General features: G+C 40.1%; 1 protein-coding gene across 6 annotated transcripts; it reads right to left on the minus strand.

Moving 5' to 3' along the window:
- Positions 1–2,198: 2,198 nt before the first annotated feature.
- Positions 2,199–17,336, minus strand: ccdc66 (coiled-coil domain containing 66). Of its 6 annotated transcripts, none has more exons than XM_067586389.1 (21): positions 17,157–17,336; positions 16,226–16,284; positions 15,653–15,675; positions 14,469–14,717; positions 14,139–14,379; positions 13,824–13,974; positions 13,065–13,159; positions 12,001–12,065; positions 11,224–11,316; positions 10,818–10,952; positions 10,271–10,518; positions 9,907–9,991; positions 9,630–9,788; positions 9,285–9,345; positions 8,368–8,448; positions 7,994–8,255; positions 6,783–7,002; positions 6,519–6,571; positions 5,626–5,792; positions 4,901–5,031; positions 2,199–3,802 (listed from the first exon to the last, which is right to left on the minus strand). In XM_067586389.1, exons 1-21 carry the CDS (start codon positions 17,165–17,167, stop codon positions 3,701–3,703), a joined length of 2,691 nt encoding a protein of 896 aa, XP_067442490.1. In that variant the 5' UTR covers positions 17,168–17,336; the 3' UTR covers positions 2,199–3,700. The 6 variants fall into 6 exon arrangements, with proteins under 6 accessions (XP_067442490.1, XP_067442487.1, XP_067442489.1 ...); XM_067586386.1 differs by having other exon boundaries at positions 14,130–14,379; XM_067586388.1 differs by having other exon boundaries at positions 14,469–14,720.
- Between the last annotated feature and the right edge of the window lie 1,022 nt (positions 17,337–18,358).

An 18,358-nucleotide genomic window follows, 5' to 3' on the forward strand; every position in this document is an offset into this window, starting at 1 on the left:
GCTGTCTCCAGAGTTTCTTGAGTTCAGATACGAGCTGCCACATGATGGTAACGACAAATCACAGCGGTGGTTAAATGTCTGAGTTTCAGGTCTTCAGTGGTCCACCTGGTTCCTGGTAAGTCCTGTAAGTGTATCTTTATTTCATCATTTACTAAATTTACTAAAACATAGTAAATATAGTTTTTATTTTGTTCTGTCTGCACAAGATATTGACAAGTTTGCACAATTTAATGTCTTGTGCTCACAAGGTAAAAAGACTAGACTCTTTCTTAGGGGACTCTGTAAGAATAATTTTGAATCAAAATGTATGTCAGATCACCTTTCATCATCTTTGCATACAAAGGGACGCCAAGGTTTTTGGTACTTGTATGTGTGCATGATCATAAGGCAAAGATACACTCAAAACAAACCAGTTTGTAAAAAAAAAAAAAACACTGTTAAGGTCTCATCATGAGGCAAATAGATTGTTGATCGCTGTTCCTGTTGGAACACAGAAGGCGGGAAAAGCCTGTCAGATGAGTGAGATGCGATCAGTCACGGAGATGCAGAGTAACGTTGCACACTTTTCAGACTCTTTCCTCGAAGGCATTCATGGCTTTGTGCTCTGTTTACTAAAATGACAGGTGTAGTTGTGTGAAGAATGGAAAAAGGAGTGTCTGAGAGAGAAGTTCAAACCCCGTCTACTGTCACTCCTCCACACACCTGACTAGAGATGCAACAGTTAGTTGACTAATCAGCTGGTTGGTCGAAAGAAAATTAGTCAACAACTACTTTGATATTTGAGTAATTGTCATTTTTTAAGTTAGAATGCCAGATATTCGATGTTTCAGGTTCTTATATGTGAGAATTTTATTCTTATCTGGGTCTTAAATTATAATTAATTGAATATTTTGTGGTTTTGGATTGTATGTTGGACAAAATAAGTCATTTGAAGACGTTATCTTGTTACCACTGTTGTCTGTAATTTTATAGACCAAACAATTAATCAATTGAAATAACCTAATCAATTATGAAAATAATCATTGGTTGGAGCCTTAAACTTGGCTAATCACTGTGTAAAGTGGGCGTGGTTGTCTGATTATTGATCTCGTTTGAAGCATATTGACCTTAAATTTCAGGTCCTGAAGAATCACTTTTTTTGAAAGAAGTGAAGAAGATTTTTCTTTCAACAGCAGCAGCACGACTCAGCTGGAAGACCAGCAGGGGAAAACCGAGGTTAGTCAACATGTTGAAGCACGTAGGGGAATATTGGGTTGAGAGGATGTGAAGTTTATTTACTTTAGCTGAAGGGAAGCAGGCTTTCATTAGAGACAAACCTCTACTGCAAATATCTGTCTAATGTCTGTTGAATTCCTGCCAAATATATCTGATGATTTTTAGAAAAAAATCCTCTTTTCTCTGATCTGTTCCAGTTTGTTGTGTTAATCTGTTGCTGCTGTTTGACTTCAACTCAGAAAGAGTTAAACCTGGAAGTGAACACACCTGATCCAGATCATAACTATCAACTTGGTGAGTACAGAGTTTTATTACTGACAGAAACAAAAGACAAAAGTACAGAAATAAAAACTGAGTTGTACTTTATATTTGACTTAATGTGATTTTGTTTGGACTTTTACATTTTTACTATTTGGTGACATTTTTGTGAATGAAACTTGTGCAGCAAAATGCAGGAAGCCTGATAAATAATCTGAGGGTTTATCAATTATTAATATTAGAATGATTGAAACCATCATGACATTAATGCAGCATTAGAGGAGTTACAATAATCACCAGGTTCTGTCTTGTAAATATTGATCACGTCAAGTCATAATTATGACTATTTGGTTTTTTTTTTAGACTTTTAGTTTTGTTTCTATTTCTTTTAAATATTTTTATGATTTCTGTGTTTTAATTTGCTGCTTTATGTGAAGCACTTTGTAACATGGGTTTTGAACAGTGCTCTATAAATAAAGATAATTATATTATTATTGTTACTATATTGACTTGGAGCTAAATAATACAGAGGCAATAACGACACATCGGCTGAAGATGCTCATTCAGAGTAATTAAACAAAATAAATGGATGTTAAGTTATATTGTCATTACATCATCCCTCATATAACCAACTATAATCAAACAACAGTCTTATGTTGTCTGAGCCGAACACAAAACAGTGTTTGACCTTTAAAACTGACAAATTAGCAGCTTGAGGGATTAAATCCTGAGATTAGATCCATTGCTTTAGTTAAATATATTAATAATCATTCATTCATGTATTCATAAGAGCGTAAGAATATGGCTTCATCTGATAATGTTCAAGAGTCAGAGGTATAGCTGTAAGAAAAAAGGGTCTCAATGCACTTAACATTATTTATTACATTTGCAATAAATAAAAATACACAATACAGAAGCACAAACTGAAACATGGAACTCCTCTGCCAGCAGGAAGCCACAGAAACCCCCCCCCCCCCCAAAAAAAACATCTAAAATTCTTGATTTAAAGTCAACTTTACTTCTTTGTAGTAAAGATTATTTGGAAAGTGCATTAAAAATAGAATAAGAAACACAACCTGCACATGAAAAGTTGCTCACCCTTATAAATTCAGTCAGTGAGCAGCACAAAACGAGTTTTATTATCACATGTTGAGGAGTGAAAACATGAGCGGTCTCTGGAGGAAGCAGTCGTGGTTTCAAGGTGTTGATGTGAGGTAGAACCGATGGAGCAGATAAAAGAAAAGTAACACCGATGACACGGTCGCTTGTAGTGAAATAGTCAAAGTTAAGAGTCAGTCAGCTGCTCGTGTTTGGTTGAAACTCCAAATCACATTTCAGTCGTCAATAATCAAAACCAACAATTTAGAGACATGTCTAGATTTTAAAATCTGGCGTAAAGATGTTTAGACTGAAAGCAAATCATATTTTAGTTATTGTTGCTATGATGACGTTTATACTGTAGCTAATTATCATAATTCATCCTCATTAACTGCAGGCAGGTTATTAACTACAGTACATATAAACTCCAATGTCAGCTGGATGCAGCTGTTGTCATCTGATAAAATCTGCGGCAGATCATCTCCTGTGAGGGGGTGAGGGGCGAAAAAAAGACAAAAACGGGTCCAATCAAAGTCCGACCACATGAACTTCCTGTTCCTCCGCTGCTTCACAGACGTGACTGTGAACCAGCTGCGTTTTACAAAGCTGTAGTGTTCTTTAAAATCCTTCCCCACGTGACTTCTCAGATGTTTTGGTCTCATGTTCAGCAACAGTCTGATCTACTAACAACACGTCAATACATCAGACTGTTTTATGAACCTGTTTATATGCATCTGAACAGTAGTTTGGTTTTCAAATAAAAAGTTTCAGCTCGAGTCTCCAGCAGCCATGATGACACACATCTGAACCAAGTGGACATAAATGGGTTAAAGTGGAAAAATGTCTCACTGAGCTGTGATTGGTGTATTGAGGGAAAGATGTGGTAGTTTAGGATCTGTAATGTTGCAGGTTAATGGAAAGATGTAAGTGGTTGCAAACACACACAGATTTTCTTCAGACAGAATTCAAGCAGGAGTGAAAAAGTCTCGTTTATCCCGAAGCTGTAACAGTCTGGTTGTTGATGTTCAGGTGACGTTCACAGTGGACAGCTTGCAGTGACCTCCTGTGACCCTCAGACACCACACACACACACTTGGACCAGCCAGGTGTGAAATGTAGTTGCCAGAGGTCACATGTGGTGCGTTGTCGAGGGCGACCGGAGCTGGTTGTCATGGCGCTTCAGTCGAGGGTTCAGATCTGTCTCCAGCTCCCTCTGCTTCTGTAGTAAACCCTGAACACACACAGTGAGGACCCTTATTGAGCGTGTTTACATGCATATTATTGATGAGCTTTTATCGTCTGCGTCTCTGGAGGAGCTCTGTCAAATCTGAGAAAACTGATGATGTCATAGTGATGTCATCAAGGTTATGAATTGGTCTTGGACAAGAGATTTATAACAGAAATCCTGCGTTTAGAAACTGGAGGTGTGGAGTTTGGGTTTTAAACCAGCCAGTCAGGGTTAAATGAAAATAACCCATCCAGTTGCATTATGGGAAATGTAGGATCCAGTGTTTTTGGAGGTCGACTCTTATTAGAGCCTCTGCTGCACAGATTTATCCATTGTTTTATTTTATTTTTTTAATCTTACAAGTCTCCCAACTTTATTAAAGAGTGATACTGAATAATAAACTAGTAAACAGTCACAACAGATTCTAGTCCTCTGATGACATGAAGCTACATGCTGCAGGTGAACAAACAGTAGAGCTCCACCAACACATAAGTAATAATATTTATTATTGATACTAGTTTAATTGTCAAGTTTCTGTTTGTTTTTTTCAACCATGACATTTGCTGTTTTTTGATTAGTTTATTTCAAAGCTATAAAATGTGTTTTGAAAGAGTAAAGAGATCCTTATTAAAAAAAAATGCTGTTATACTGTTAAAAGATTTAAGGCTACACCTAACAATTATTCTTATTAAATCATCAATCTGATAATTTTTGATTTTTTGCATCAATAAAATGTTGGAAAATAATGAAAGTTGCCCCTCACATGTTCTATAGGTGACGTCATCATGTCTAGTTTAGTTTGATCAATGGTCTAAAAACTAAAGACATTTTGTTTGCAATGATATAAAACCATGAAAAAAAACAGCAAATCCACACATTGAAGAAACTGGAGCCAGAAATGATTCAGTATGTGTGCTTGATGAATGACTAATGCAATTACTTGATTATTAAATTCGTTAACGACTAAATTTGTAGTAGATCAACTAATCATTTCAGCCTTAATGTGTGTTTATTTTTTTCAAAAATCCAGCGCTAGTCAGACTGTACAAAGTTTAGGAGATGAACATGGACTGTGTGTGTGTGTGTGTGTGTGTGTGTTACCTGTCGTAGCTGGGCCAGGCCTCTCAGGATCTCCTGCTGTCGGTGTGTGTGTGAGTTACGAAGCAGCTCCGGGTGGAGGAGGGGGTCTCGATGTGATGGAGCAGGAGGAGACGCTGAGCTCTGAGGAGCTTCTGACCAGGAGAAACAAGTTAACTTTATTTATATGCAGCAAACATTACAAAGTGTTTCACAATAAGACTCAATGACACTATGATGTTTCTCCATAGTGTCATTTTATTATTGGCTCTGACATCTAATCACATGACTGAAACCCTCCTCTGTTGCTCTTCCTGTTCCACCTGTTAAAGGGATTTTTTGGGGAATTTTTTTTATCTGAGCAGAGGCTCAAAGGATCGAAGCTGTATGTTGCAAAAATTGTTAGACTCTGTGGCAGATTTGTTATTTTTGTCTACATGAAGGTTGGCACAATATGAAAGTGACTTAAGAAAGACTAACAAACACACAAATCTGTGTAAGTCAACCTGAATACAGACTTAATAAACAGTTCACACAACCCCTTTAAAAGCTTTAAAACATCTGAAATATCCTGGAATTCAGGACCTGTACGACTGTATGTGTGTCCACTTTTTACCCCACGACACTCGTCCATTTCTACAGCTTTTATTTCCAGAAAAAGTGCTCAAATCTTTTACTTGAATAAAAGTAGTTTAAGTATTATTAGCACAATGTAAGAGTGTGTGTGTGTGTGTTGGTGTGTGTCAGACCTGTGGGGGAGTGAGGAGGGGGTGTGTCTGCAGGCTCCAGCGGGTCCAGGTTGAAGACTTCATCGGTTCGGACGTAAGGGATGAACTCGAGGGGAGGAGGAGGAGAGGTGGAGGCCTGCTGGCTCTGCACACTGTGTCTGACAGCAGGGACGGGAGGAGAGCGCCCCCTGGAGGACACGACAAAATAAAAACCACTGACAACAGCTGCTGGCTGATGAGATGTTTTATTTCCAGGAGTTTTAACTGCTTGTCTTTCCCAAAGTTTTAAGATTAGATTTTTTTTTCCGGATGAAACTGTTCTCTCTGACTCTTTTGAATGTTTCTGTTTCAGGTTTATCAGTTATGCGTCATTCCAAACTCAAAAGACTGTTGAAGAGTCAGGATGCCTCCATCAAGAGCCGCATTAGAGCCTGACTGAAGCTGATATTGATATCGGAGTAACAATGTTAAATAGGATGTGAGAGAAAAATCAATGTTCAATTTTTGACATAAAAGCAGAACATGTACAAACATTTTTGATTAGAAACCTTTTAATTTATTCTTTTAAAGAGCAAGTCAAACATACTTTGTCATTTCTGTTCCGACATTTGAAGCTATTTGACTGATAAGCAGACTCATAAGACTGAAATCAAGGAGCAACAACCAATTAATGTGTTGCTACTCTCCATTTCTAAGAGAAATTCAAAAGAAAATAACAATATAACCTTAACAGGCTATGGGGACTTAACTAAGGGAAAAGATGCTTGGAAAGCTCAGGAAATGAACGACTCCTCCAGTGTCAGCATAAGAAAATAATTTCCTAATCAGAGCTGAGTATGTAAATTACAGGCTCATCACTAATCAAGTCTGAAAGCTACAGACTCAGGAGAGGAAAAGACAACCTCCTACTTTACCTTTCAATGTACACGGCTGCAGAGACGCTCTGTCCTCTGGAAACACTCTCCACCTGGAACAGTAAATAATTAACATTAACACACATCCAACCACAGCTGGCAGACACAGACACAGAAAAAATGACTTCATTGTTTGTCAGGAAGTTATTTTGCAGCAAGGACAAGAGTGTTGTTAAAGATTAGATTAAGACGAGATTAATTAAGACAAAAGCAGCTTTTCACAATTCAGTATGAAAGTGTGAACAAAGTCAGGAAGCTTCCTACCCTCCTGGCGGGGCTGGTTCTGGTTTGTGTGGGGTTGGAGCAGAGACGAGGCTCCTGGTTCTGAGGAGGAGGAGGAGGAGGAGGAGGATCGGTCCTGGGCAGACGGGTCCTCTCCTGCAGGGCGAGGAGCTCAGCCTGCCTCTTCAGTCGACTCTCCTGTCTGTTCCTCTGCAGAGCAGCAGGGTAACGCTCCGAGGCCGGAACAAAGCGACGGCTGGGCCTGGAGGAGCAGAGACCGGGGGATCAGACTAAATACTGGTTTCATGGGTCTGGACTGTGAGACTGTGTGGCCTGAGAGGGTTGAATAAGAACTAGATTTAAACACATTATTGTAAAGTCTTTTTAAATTTATGGTTATGATTTTTTAAAGAAAGGAACAACAGAAATAAATTAATTAACCCTTTAACACCCACCTCATTATTGGTTCTGGTCTGGCTTAATTACAATAAATTGACTATTTATGATCATTAGAACCTTGAGACAAATTTAGATGTTCAGTTTCAAGGATTTATTAAGCTGTTGGACTGGCAGACTGCTTTAAAAGGTCGGGAGACACCATATTTTTAAGGTTAATACATTTTTAAAAATAATTTTACTTTTTTTAGCCAAAATACAGAGGCTAATGTGTTGAAACACATGGTATATTACATGTGCACATATTACTAGTTATAAAAATCTTAGGAGGGCACTATGTAAAACATAGAGAAACTTCTAGTAACTGGTACCTGGTGGAGTTTCTGACCTTTAGTAGGAGCAGTTTTTTAATAAGCAGGTTCCCTTTTTGTTTGTTTGCTGATCTTTTCAGACTATTCCTCTGATCTGCAGGTGGCTGTAATGCACCAACATATGGAGGGAAGAGGAAGGCTGTAAGCCAGTAAACATGGATGTAAACAATACAGGATTTTAAAAAAACATTTTAAAAAATCTGCTTTGAACATGTTTTTTGTGAGGAAGGAAATGGATTCAACACATTTGTTAGACCTCGTGGATACAGTCAATGTAAACATGAATTTTGTCTAGAAAACTCCACAACACTTCTTTAACTAACTACTTATTTTTTTTCTTTTCTTGGCCATATATTGCTCCTCAGTGAAGTCCAGTAGGTGGAGGTAAACTGCCGACCGCCAATAAACACAGAAGAACCAGACTTGTGTGACTTCTTGTTATAAAGAGACAGTAACTGTTAAACAGGTCTGACGACGTGTCTCTACCTCTGTGTGTTCCACTCAGGCCTCCTCTTCTCTCTCCTGCTTCTGTCTGTCCTGGCAAACGCGTCATACGGGTCTCCTCCTCTTCCTCCTCCACCTCCTCCTCCTCCTCCCGCTGGCAGACAGATGTTCTCCTTGCCTGTTCTCACAGCTCGGTTCTTGCTGTTTGGAGGAGCAGCAGACAGAGAAGCAGGCGGCTGGTACTGTGCAGAGACTTCAGGGGTCTGAACTCTGTCTGCTCTGTGCAGGAGAGACGGAGCTGCTTCTACACAGAAACAGAGAGGGACACATATGACATATTTACATGTGTTATATTATGTGCTCCTCATACACTGGTGTTCTCTGTATGGTAGCAGCAGCAGTAATGGTTCAGTTACCTGTCTGTACAGCAGTGTCTTTTAACGGGAAAACTGGACCACTGACCTTCTCCTCCAAACGCTCACCCTGTCTGGAAGCTTCTGAACACACACAAACCCACAGTTAGAGAAGAGATCATATCAATCATCCTGCTAATATTTATGGTGTTTTAAGGTCTTTTACACACCTGTGAAAAGACTAAAGAAAAAGAAAGATTGTTGCCTGTAATGTCACTTTTAGATCATATGGGATGGTTGGTAGAGAAAGACGCCCACGTTAAGGATTTGTGTGTTCACATCATCAAGATGCTTGTATAATAACTCCGTCAGGGTTGGTCATGTGAAGATTAAAGGATATATATTTTTCTAATTGTAAACAAACCTCATGTACAGAGTCAAACCAACAATGAACTGATCTACTAACAAGTATTGTGTGTGTATCCAAAGCCTGATATATCTTACTCCTCTGTGCCACAGACCGCTGTTGTCGTCCAAAAACTATTAAAAACACATCAATGAGCCACACAGCTGTACTGGGTGACATGTTTCTTCAACACAGAGAATTTTGGCGACGGTAGTTGGTTTAGAAACAGCTCCAAAGACTAAAAACAGTGATTATGTTTTAAGTCTCTGGAGAGTAGTTCAGTGGAGGAATGTGGTTCTGTTTACAGAGCTTCACAACCTCTTGACTTTGTACTACATAGTTAATTTCTCAAAGAGCTTCAGTACAAAATGACTGATTTAAATGTAGTTTATCTTTTGAATTGATGCTAAAATCACAGATCTACTGTATAAATGTCTTGGGTGACTGGACCTTTTCAGTTGGTCTCAGTCGGTCATTGAACAAATCCAGACAAGCAAACATAACAGAGTTCATTTAAACAGCTGGTAACGTGTGTGAAGGTCACTAAGCCTGATTTTTTTTGTAGTTCAAATACCTCTGGACTCCTGAGTCTCCTCTTGTTTTCCATCATCTTGGTCTTTGTCTGGCTCCTCTGCCTGATGACGCACACACACAGAAGTACTGAGTTAAACATTAATACAACTGCAACTACAGCAAAATTCACGCTTTACCTTTATTGGAAAATGGTTTAGAGAAAATATATTCAATGACGGTGTGCAGTGAGGACATTTCCACTATCAGCTCTCCATTAAAGGCAAAAAATGCCCAAAAACATATCTTTAAACAATAAAAAAGATTTACATTAGAGTAAAGGTTGGGGTCAATGAGAGTCTTCACATACATAGAAAGACAAACGTGTATATGTGTGTCATTCACAGACCTTCTGCTTCTCCCTCAGTGTGTCCAGCTCATATTGTCTCTGCAGCATCTCCCTCTCCAGCTCCACTCTCCTCTCTTCCTCCTCCTCTTCCTCTCTCCTCCTCGCCTCCTCTCGCTCCCTCTGCCGCCGCCGCTCCTCCACCTGGGCCTCGATTGCTCGCTGGAGGAGGAGGAGGAGGAGGAGGAGGAGGAGGAGGAGGAGGAGGAGAGACAGTAAAATATTTAGAAAGCCAACCAATAAAATCTGTGTGGACTACTCGTCTCCCTCCTCTTCTTACCTGCTGCTCCAGCTGTTTGAGCCTCCTCCTCTCTCTCTCCTCTATCTGGATAGGGTCCAGCAGGGCGGTCATGGTCCTCAGGTAGCTGACAAAAAAACATTTACTCTTATACAATGCACATATAGACAAGTGACAAGTTAAAGGAATATCCTGAATAAATGAGCGGAAAACAAATACTTCTATACTGGAAAGCTCTCTGGATTTGTCATTAATCTGTATGTAGATAGAAAAGCTATTACACACTTCTGGGTGGACTGAAGAAAGACGAGGCTATTTTTTTGTAGCACCTTTCACCAACAACAGAAATTCATGCAGGTTTTTTGTAGACACACGTCCTTTAAATAGATCAATCCTCCCCTCCTACCTGGTTCTGGTCGGGTATCCGCTGGTCATGTCCATGCTGGCTCCTCCTACGCTCTCTGCTCCACAGCTGCTTGTGGCGTCCCAGACCAGGGACAGGCTGGAGGACGGGTCCCACTCCCCTCTCTCGGAGCCACCGTGCGGGGCTGGAGGTGGAGGTGGAGCTGATGGAGCCGACGGAGCTGCGGTCTGGACAGGAAGTCTCCTCTGCAGAGAGTCGAAGTGCGCGGCCCAGAGCTCGTGGTCCTCCGTCTGCAGAGACACCGTTAACGTGAAGCCACGAACGGAAAGACCAGATCATCACGTGTCAATATGAACACGGAATACAGTAGAACATCAACATGAATCATGATAAATGACTGTAGCTGTCTGGTTTCTACTGTGTCTCTACTGTACCGGTCTGGTTTCTACTGTGACTCTACTCTACCTGTCTGGTTTCTACTGTGACTCTACTCTACCTGTCTGGTTTCTACTGTGACTCTACTCTACCTGTCAGGTTTCTACTGTGTCTCTACTCTACCTGTCAGGTTTCTACTGTGTCTCTACTCTACCTGGCTCTGCAGGACTTTCTCTCGTCTCCTGCGTTCAGTCGCCTCGTCTCTCTGTTGGTTCAGCTCCTCCAGCCAGCGTCTCCTCTGCTCCTCTCTCCTCTCCACACTCAGCACCTCCTCCACTGGAGTGACCTCCTGCACACAAACACAACACAGTTCAGAGTTTTGGATAAAATTTTTAAAAAAACCAAATCTTTGTTTTGTCATATTTTTTGTTTTTTGTCGAGACAGTCAGACGTGTTCATTAAACACTTGTGTGACACCTGTGATTCACTTTGACTGAAGCATAAGAGCAAAATTCTCTTATTCCTAAATTCTTTGGATGAAGACCAGGAGGAGGAGGAGGAGGAGGAGGAGGAAAGGCTGCTCAGTGTGACAACGACTTTTATTAACAGGTCAGATTTACCCCGAGTCTGAGACTGGATCTGATGGCAGCAGGCTGCTCTCTGTGGCTCAACGAGCTCCGAACTGATAACACACTTTCTGTGTCCTCCTCAGCCTGAAACACACACACACACACACACACACACACACACACACACACACACACACACACACACACACACACACACACACACACAAAGATTATGAAATACTTTATAACAGGGAATAGGTTTCCAAGCTGTGTCAACGTTGGATCCAATCTGATCTCATGTCTTCTCGGGTTGCCAGGGGTTACAGGTTTGATGTTGTACAACATCATGTGTGTCGCTGTTTCGGTTTCCAACCTTTAGTTCAAATGACAACCTGATATTTCACTGAATATATCAGCGACATGTTTTGTTGTTGAATCTCCAGAAATGTTGCACCACATAGAAAAGGACTGTTAGTGGTAAAAACAGACTATGACAAAGATAGAAAAGGTTTTTGTTTTAACGTTACTTGTTACATAAATAAACAAATTTGCATACACTGATCAATACTAATCAATTCTAACCAGTTCTCAACCACATTCAGGGGAACGCACCTGCTAAAAATTCTAAAATGTCTTCTTTTTTGTGACATTTTTTGCTAAATTTGGATCAACAGCTCAATGAAAATGACACGATTACCTCTACGCTTCAGTATGAGGAACAGTTTGTTATAAGAGCTGTTCTGTTGTTGTGTGTAAATAAAGCTGCTGTCAGTTAAATGTTCTTGTTCCCACAGTGATTAATAACAAAACATGAAACACATGACATACCTGCAGTCTGCCAGGTGCTGAACACTGCTGCTGCTGCTGCTGCTGTTTCAGTGCCACCTGCTCATCTAACACACACACACACACACACACACACACACACACACACATAAAAGATTTCATTTGTCAGAATCGCTTTAATAAACTGCTGCACCCAACAGTTATTTTTTTAGTATCAATTGTATCTTTTTTGATTAGTTAATTATTTAGGGTATAAATGTCACAAATTATAGCAGTGAGTCCATCTATATCTGGCTGCTCAACCTCCCACACTAGTTCTGACTGACTGGGAATATTTATGTGGGACACATTTAGAACAAGGTTGGAGTGTGAAACGTCTTCATGATCTGTTAAGCATGTTTTGGCAACGGCCTGTCTTGAGATAATTCAAGACAGAAAATTAAAAGCCATTAATCAAATGCAATAGTTTGTAGGCATAAAACTTTGCTGTATTTAAAGCAAGATCAAATGATTTTTTCTGGCCACTCTGGCATATTATCACCTTGTAAAGTATAAAGCGAACATGTTAGCAAACAGTTGCATATTTTCACATCCAGCAGCTACTAGATGTTCTACTTTCTTCACCAGCTGGTCGCTAACTTTGTCTGTCTGTCGTTTGGTGCTGGGCAGGAAGTGTTCAATGGGTTTATCAGAGCTGGTTTGCAGAAAACAAAGAGACTGAATCATAAATGTGCTGTAAAAACAAAACTATGAGTGAAAAGAGCCTAAAAAGCTCCGTAGAGCTGCAGAGTTGGTGAGAACTCTCTGTGGGTTCAGAACTACAGGCGTCACCTTTCACATTACATGTAGTCTTTTTAATTCCTTGTTGATATCAAAAATATGTCTGTCTGCTGTTTGGTGCAGGACGATGGGCTTATCAGAGCTCGTTTGCTGCTGAAAACACTGAACCAAAACAGTAAATATGCTATAAAACCAAAACTATGCCTGAAATGAGTCTAAAAAGCTCCAAAGAGGAGCAGCGTCGGGGAGACGTCTCTGGGGTTTGTTGCTATAATTAATATGAATATGAATTACTGGAGCATTAAAATGTTTGTGTGTGTGTTTACTTAGTTCTCTCCTCCACTGAGCCTTCTTGGCGTCCATGGCAGCTCTGCTCTCTGACTGTCGCTCCTCCAGCCAGCTGAACAGACACCCAGACGACCTGAACGACAGTAGTAACAGTCTGCTTTTAACACTTTAGAAGTACAGATTACAAAAAAATTAATTTGCACACTATAGGAGCACAATGGACCTGATGTGCACTAATACTACTGACATGTCTTAAACAATAGAACCAAATGAGTAAACTGAGAAACTAAATTTTGTGTAATTTTAGTTGACTTAAGAGAAAACAAAGCTTATTTTGCTTCCTGTACAAGTCCAATAAAGGACAGAGCCAGAGCAGCAGTAGACAGGACATCTACTAAATCATGCTGAACAACACCAAACATCTTGTTGTGTTTTATTAATACTGTGAGGAAGTGGAATATAGCTCTGGTCCTATTTTGTCTGTGACCTCTGACCCTTACTTCTGTTTGACTGTATTAAAGGTCATCTATAGAGAGGAGTTTTAACTGTTCATATTAGGGATTTCTGGCACAACTTCACTGCTTCCAAGGTGCATGGAGAGTGGAAAAAAGTCTGAAGAGGTCAAAACACCGACACACATAAGCCTAAAACACACTGATCTCACAATGAAGTTGTTCTTCAAACTTCAAGTGTGGAGTTTCGACCTTTTCATAAATGTTTTGTTTATCCAGAGGAACTCTGTTTTGTCAGCAGGACAAACATCTTGTGAAAATGCCCGTTGAGAATGAGCTCCTCACCTGTTATCTTTATCCTGTGAGGCTCCAGTTGTATCAGTTACTCCTCCCTTCTTAATTTCTTCCCCTCCTCCTCCTCCTCCATCTTCCTCCTTCATCTCTCCTCCTCCTCTATCATTCGCTGAAGAGCCAGATTTTGAGTCCGTTTCATTTCCTAACAAAGAAAAAGACATGAAGTTGGGAAAGTCTAGTGTCTGATATGAACGGGCACCTTATCAATATAATTTTGTGGATTTTAGCCGCTGTTGTCTGAGTTTATAATGTCCAGTAGTTCTATCTGTGTCTTTTTCAATACTAACTTCCACTCACTCTCAGTACCGTTGGTCCTGTGGTCCTCCGGTGGGTGTTGGCCATTGCTGGAGGTCTGGACGGTGTTGAGGATGTGCTGCAGCTGCTCACTGGTCAGACACACCACGTTGTCCTTCAGTCCAGTGTCCCCACTGGGCAACGTGTCCTTTAGTCCCGCCTTTCCACCACTTCGATTCTGAAGCGCTCCTTTTTTCCCATTGGCTCTCCGGGATCCAACGGTGGAGCTCTGTTGGTGTCTGTCTGACTTCACCTTCAGCACACACACACACACACAGAGCAGATGAATGTGCTGTCAAAAGAAGAGTCAAGATTAAAAAACAAAGACAGCATGAGATTTACCTTGGGTTCAGCTTTAGCACCGCCTCCTGCTGTGTGATGCTCCCGTGTTTTGGATGTTGACAGAGTGGTGCTTTTTCCCCCATCAGCAGTGGTGCTGGAGGTGAAGGAGGATGCTGCTCCTCCTGCCTTGACCCTGCGGTCTCTGTGCCTCCCTGCCTGCTGCCTGGCTGGACGCTCCACCTGCACCTCCTCAACACAGGACGGCTGCCTGGAGCTCAGGATGTTAGTCGCTCTGGGCCTGAAGGACAGCTGCTGTGTATGTTAAATTAAATTATGTCAGACAAAACTATAAGAGGTAACACCCGGATTGTTTGAGTTTTCCTATCAGCGTTTTTGCCTATTAGAAACATAAACCTGTGCTGTTTACTACAATCTGTGGACACCCCGGTCCACTTACTTTTGGTCTAGTTCTGGGTTTTCCTGGTTTGGTTTTGGCCGCTTATTTCCAATGAAGGGAAATCTTAATGCTACAGCATACGATGATATTTTAGACAATGGTGTCCTGGTGTCCAGTTACTAATTGAAATGGTTTTCCCAGTTTGGTGTGAAAGAGCTTGACTGGCCTTTACAGAGCCCTGACCTCGACCCCATCCAACACCTTTGGGATGAACTGGAACGCAGACTGTGAGCCAGACCTTATCATCTAACATCAGTGTTGGACCTCACTAATGTTCTTGTGGCTGAATGGGAACAAACCCCTGCAGCCAGGTCCCAACATCTGGTAGAAAGCCTTCCCAGAATAGTGGAGACTGTTACAGCAGTAAATTAATGTCCATGGTTTTTCGAAAGATAACTATCATATATAGCCTGAATGTTCAGGTGTCCACATACTTTTGGACATATAGTGCATGTCTAGCTCATTGTCACATTGCAACACATTGTGTGTCTGTTCCATTTTAAGCTTCACTGATTTCCTGGAAGCCAGAATTAGTTTCAAAATGTTTCAATAAAAGCAGCTAAGAGACAAAAATATGAAATATATTATTTTAATGTGCACAATTACTGAGCTGTTTCCTAACATTTCTAATGAGACACTAATTTACAGTGAGGAAGTCTGTGAATTTAAGAAATTTAACCGATATGTGGTGGCACAGAGCGTGTCTGCAGAGCAGGTCATATATTCCTATTTAGTCTTTAATGTGTAGAAATGCAGAATTGTAATGGCCAGGCTGTAAGATTCTTACCTTTACTGGATTCTTCTCAACACCTGCAGTGGAGGAAAGACGTAACAGTGAACAGCCATTAATATTACACATCCACATGCACACAGTTCATATTCCGTGATACCATTGTTGAAGTGAAATGAAGTGATGCAGAAAACTGGTTTAGTCTCACAACTCAAGTGTAGAAAATCTATAACAAATTATTTACCTGACCTGTGTGGATGTAAGGGTTGTGTGTTATCAAAATGAACTGAAAACTATTAGTCATCAACTAAAAAAATAAAACACAAACTATCCTTGTTAAAGAAAAGCTGTTTAAAATAACAGTATGTGCAATATGTACATGTAATGAGCATGAAAATGTTTTTGCAAACATCAAAAATATATAATTTGAAGATTACGTGTCACTGCATGGAAATTACAAAATACAAAACAGCACACTAATGTCAAAATTTATTATCAAAATTACTAAATTATAATAATCAACAGTCGTTGAAATATAGTATTTTATTTGACAGGACCTGATGTGAAGAGCAGATAAGTGAGTGAAGCTTCCCTGGACTACTAAAGATATAAAAAGCTGAAGCCTCTCACCATGACTGAGTACAATCAACTTGGGTTTTCCATTTTCAAGTTCAAACAGCAAGCCGTCTCTGTTCACAAAGACACAAAATATCTGAGTGAAAAACAGATACATGATAACATAAAAAAGTGGAAAGCAGACTGAACATGTTATTGTATTCTGTATTGTGTGTATAGTACAAGAACTTTCAATGTCTCTAAATGTCTCCAATTGTCTTATTGTGTTTTATTTTGTTGATGTTTTTCCTGCAAAAATACTTTTTGTGGGACAAAAATGAACTAAACTGAAGAGGCTGCTCAGTGGAAAAGTCCAAACATGGGCTCAGAATCACGGAAACAGCACCAAGTTAGTACTGGATTTGGTGGTCAGGGGTGGTGGAGGTCTCAATTATCCAAGTGCTGATTGCTTGACAATAGAGTTTGTCATGATGACATTAATGCAGAGACACAACAGTACATATTGTATCAAGTTGCCAGGTAATTGCAGTACATAGTGTCACAGGTGCAGATGCAGCACAACAAAACTCAAACACTATGTAACCACAGACAATATTAAACAATGTTACAGATTTACATGAACTACTTTGATTTTTCTTTCATGCCTCCCCTGTTTCATATAATTTGGCTCTGGTAGGTGAAAATGATGCTTTAATGAAATCAACAGGAACTCTTTTCACGCCTGCAACTCATTAGTGTTTATTTACAACGAAAAGCAAGAATGTGGGCTAAAGGCAACACGTTGTTGTTGTTATTATCTGCACTGTGCATGTATGAACAGTCATGTTGCGTGTTTTGCGAAAAGCGTTTACTGTTTGTTCGCGTAGATAACGCTGTACAATAATGTAAAGTATAATAATCCCCCTGCATCTCACTGCGACACATACCGTCAACGTGTTAGCCTAGCTAGCTAAGCTTATTGTTTATCTGAAAAAAACAGACTCACCCGAGATTCATGCCGACAGAGTGTTTACCGAGACGGCGGCTTGTTTACCGGCAACCTTATAAAAACAGAAACGGACGGTTAATAAATGATTTATAATTGGAGGAAAGCGCTTTTGTCCAGCCCTGGCTGACCGCACTGCCTGGCAGGCTGCAAGGTCCGGTTGTTAAATTGTGTATGTTGGTTGCTGTCAACGACCAAGAACGGCTTCACTGATTGGTTAATTTTTTCTTCGCCGCAAAATGAACAGCCAATCAGATGTATTCATTCGAACGTTTACGTTAGCCGATGATGCATTTAGAGTTACTGGGAATTTATTTAAAAATGGTGAGCCTGGGAACCAAAATATAACGATTACTTGTTACAGCTTAATACTACTGCTACTGACGGTTACTTACTAAACAATCAGCGCTGCTAATATTCTGTAAAAAATGGCCAGCTGCTAAAACCTATGACTTATGACCTAAAAACTATGCATTTGGCATTTTCATGTGGACAAGGTAACGCTCTATGGCGTCTAAGCTTTTCAAAAGGCCATTGAAGGCAACCGTTTATACGAGAAAATACTATAGATAGACAGTTTATGGAAACAGGGTTGGTGCAACAAGGGCACAAGTTTTAAAGATTTAATCGATCATTTTGGAAACTGCAAAACAATAGAAATGCACAAATGCTAAATTTGTACTTTCTGTTGCAAAAATGTGTTTACCACTTTTTCCATGTAGATGTTTCCATCACAGGTATACATAATATAAGTAACATATTTTTATATTTTTATCAGAAGTATTTATCACCCATGCTGTGTTGCTGTGCGTGTGACAATAAAACCTCTTGAATCTTGAGGTATAATTAAAGGTCCATATTGGGTCAGGAGTGAAAGCACTGAAGAACACACTCTTCCTTAATTTATGGTCACATAAGACAAATTGTTGTTGCCAAGATACAGATGGTGGCCATATCTGTCCATTGGTTCATTTTACCCTGCTCTCCCCTAAAAGTTAGGTGTTGAAAAACAAAATGAAGTCAAGACATCAACTGCTATTACTGGAGCGAAAGAATATCCCCACATTCACTGCATGTCAGTTGGTTCCGATTAACTGCAATTAGAGAATTTGCACCAATAAAGTACAATATCAGCTAAAGTGGGTTCAGTGTTAATACTAATTTTGTGATCATGTATTGTAGTGGGAGCCTGTGTCAAATGT

The sequence above is a fragment of the Thunnus thynnus genome, chromosome 4, assembly GCF_963924715.1.
Source record: "Thunnus thynnus chromosome 4, fThuThy2.1, whole genome shotgun sequence".
In the NCBI taxonomy this organism is placed as follows: Eukaryota; Metazoa; Chordata; class Actinopteri; order Scombriformes; family Scombridae; genus Thunnus; species Thunnus thynnus.

Excerpts from the sequence above, each read along its gene's own strand:
- ccdc66 (XM_067586384.1), bottom strand. Across the intron at positions 13,160-13,823 it reads TCACAGGATAAAGATAACAG|GTCGTCTGGGTGTCTGTTCA; the intron begins GTGAGGAGCTCA and ends ACTGTCGTTCAG. Across the intron at positions 7,003-7,993 it reads CCTGAGTGGAACACACAGAG|GCCCAGCCGTCGCTTTGTTC; the intron begins GTAGAGACACGT and ends CTGCTCCTCCAG.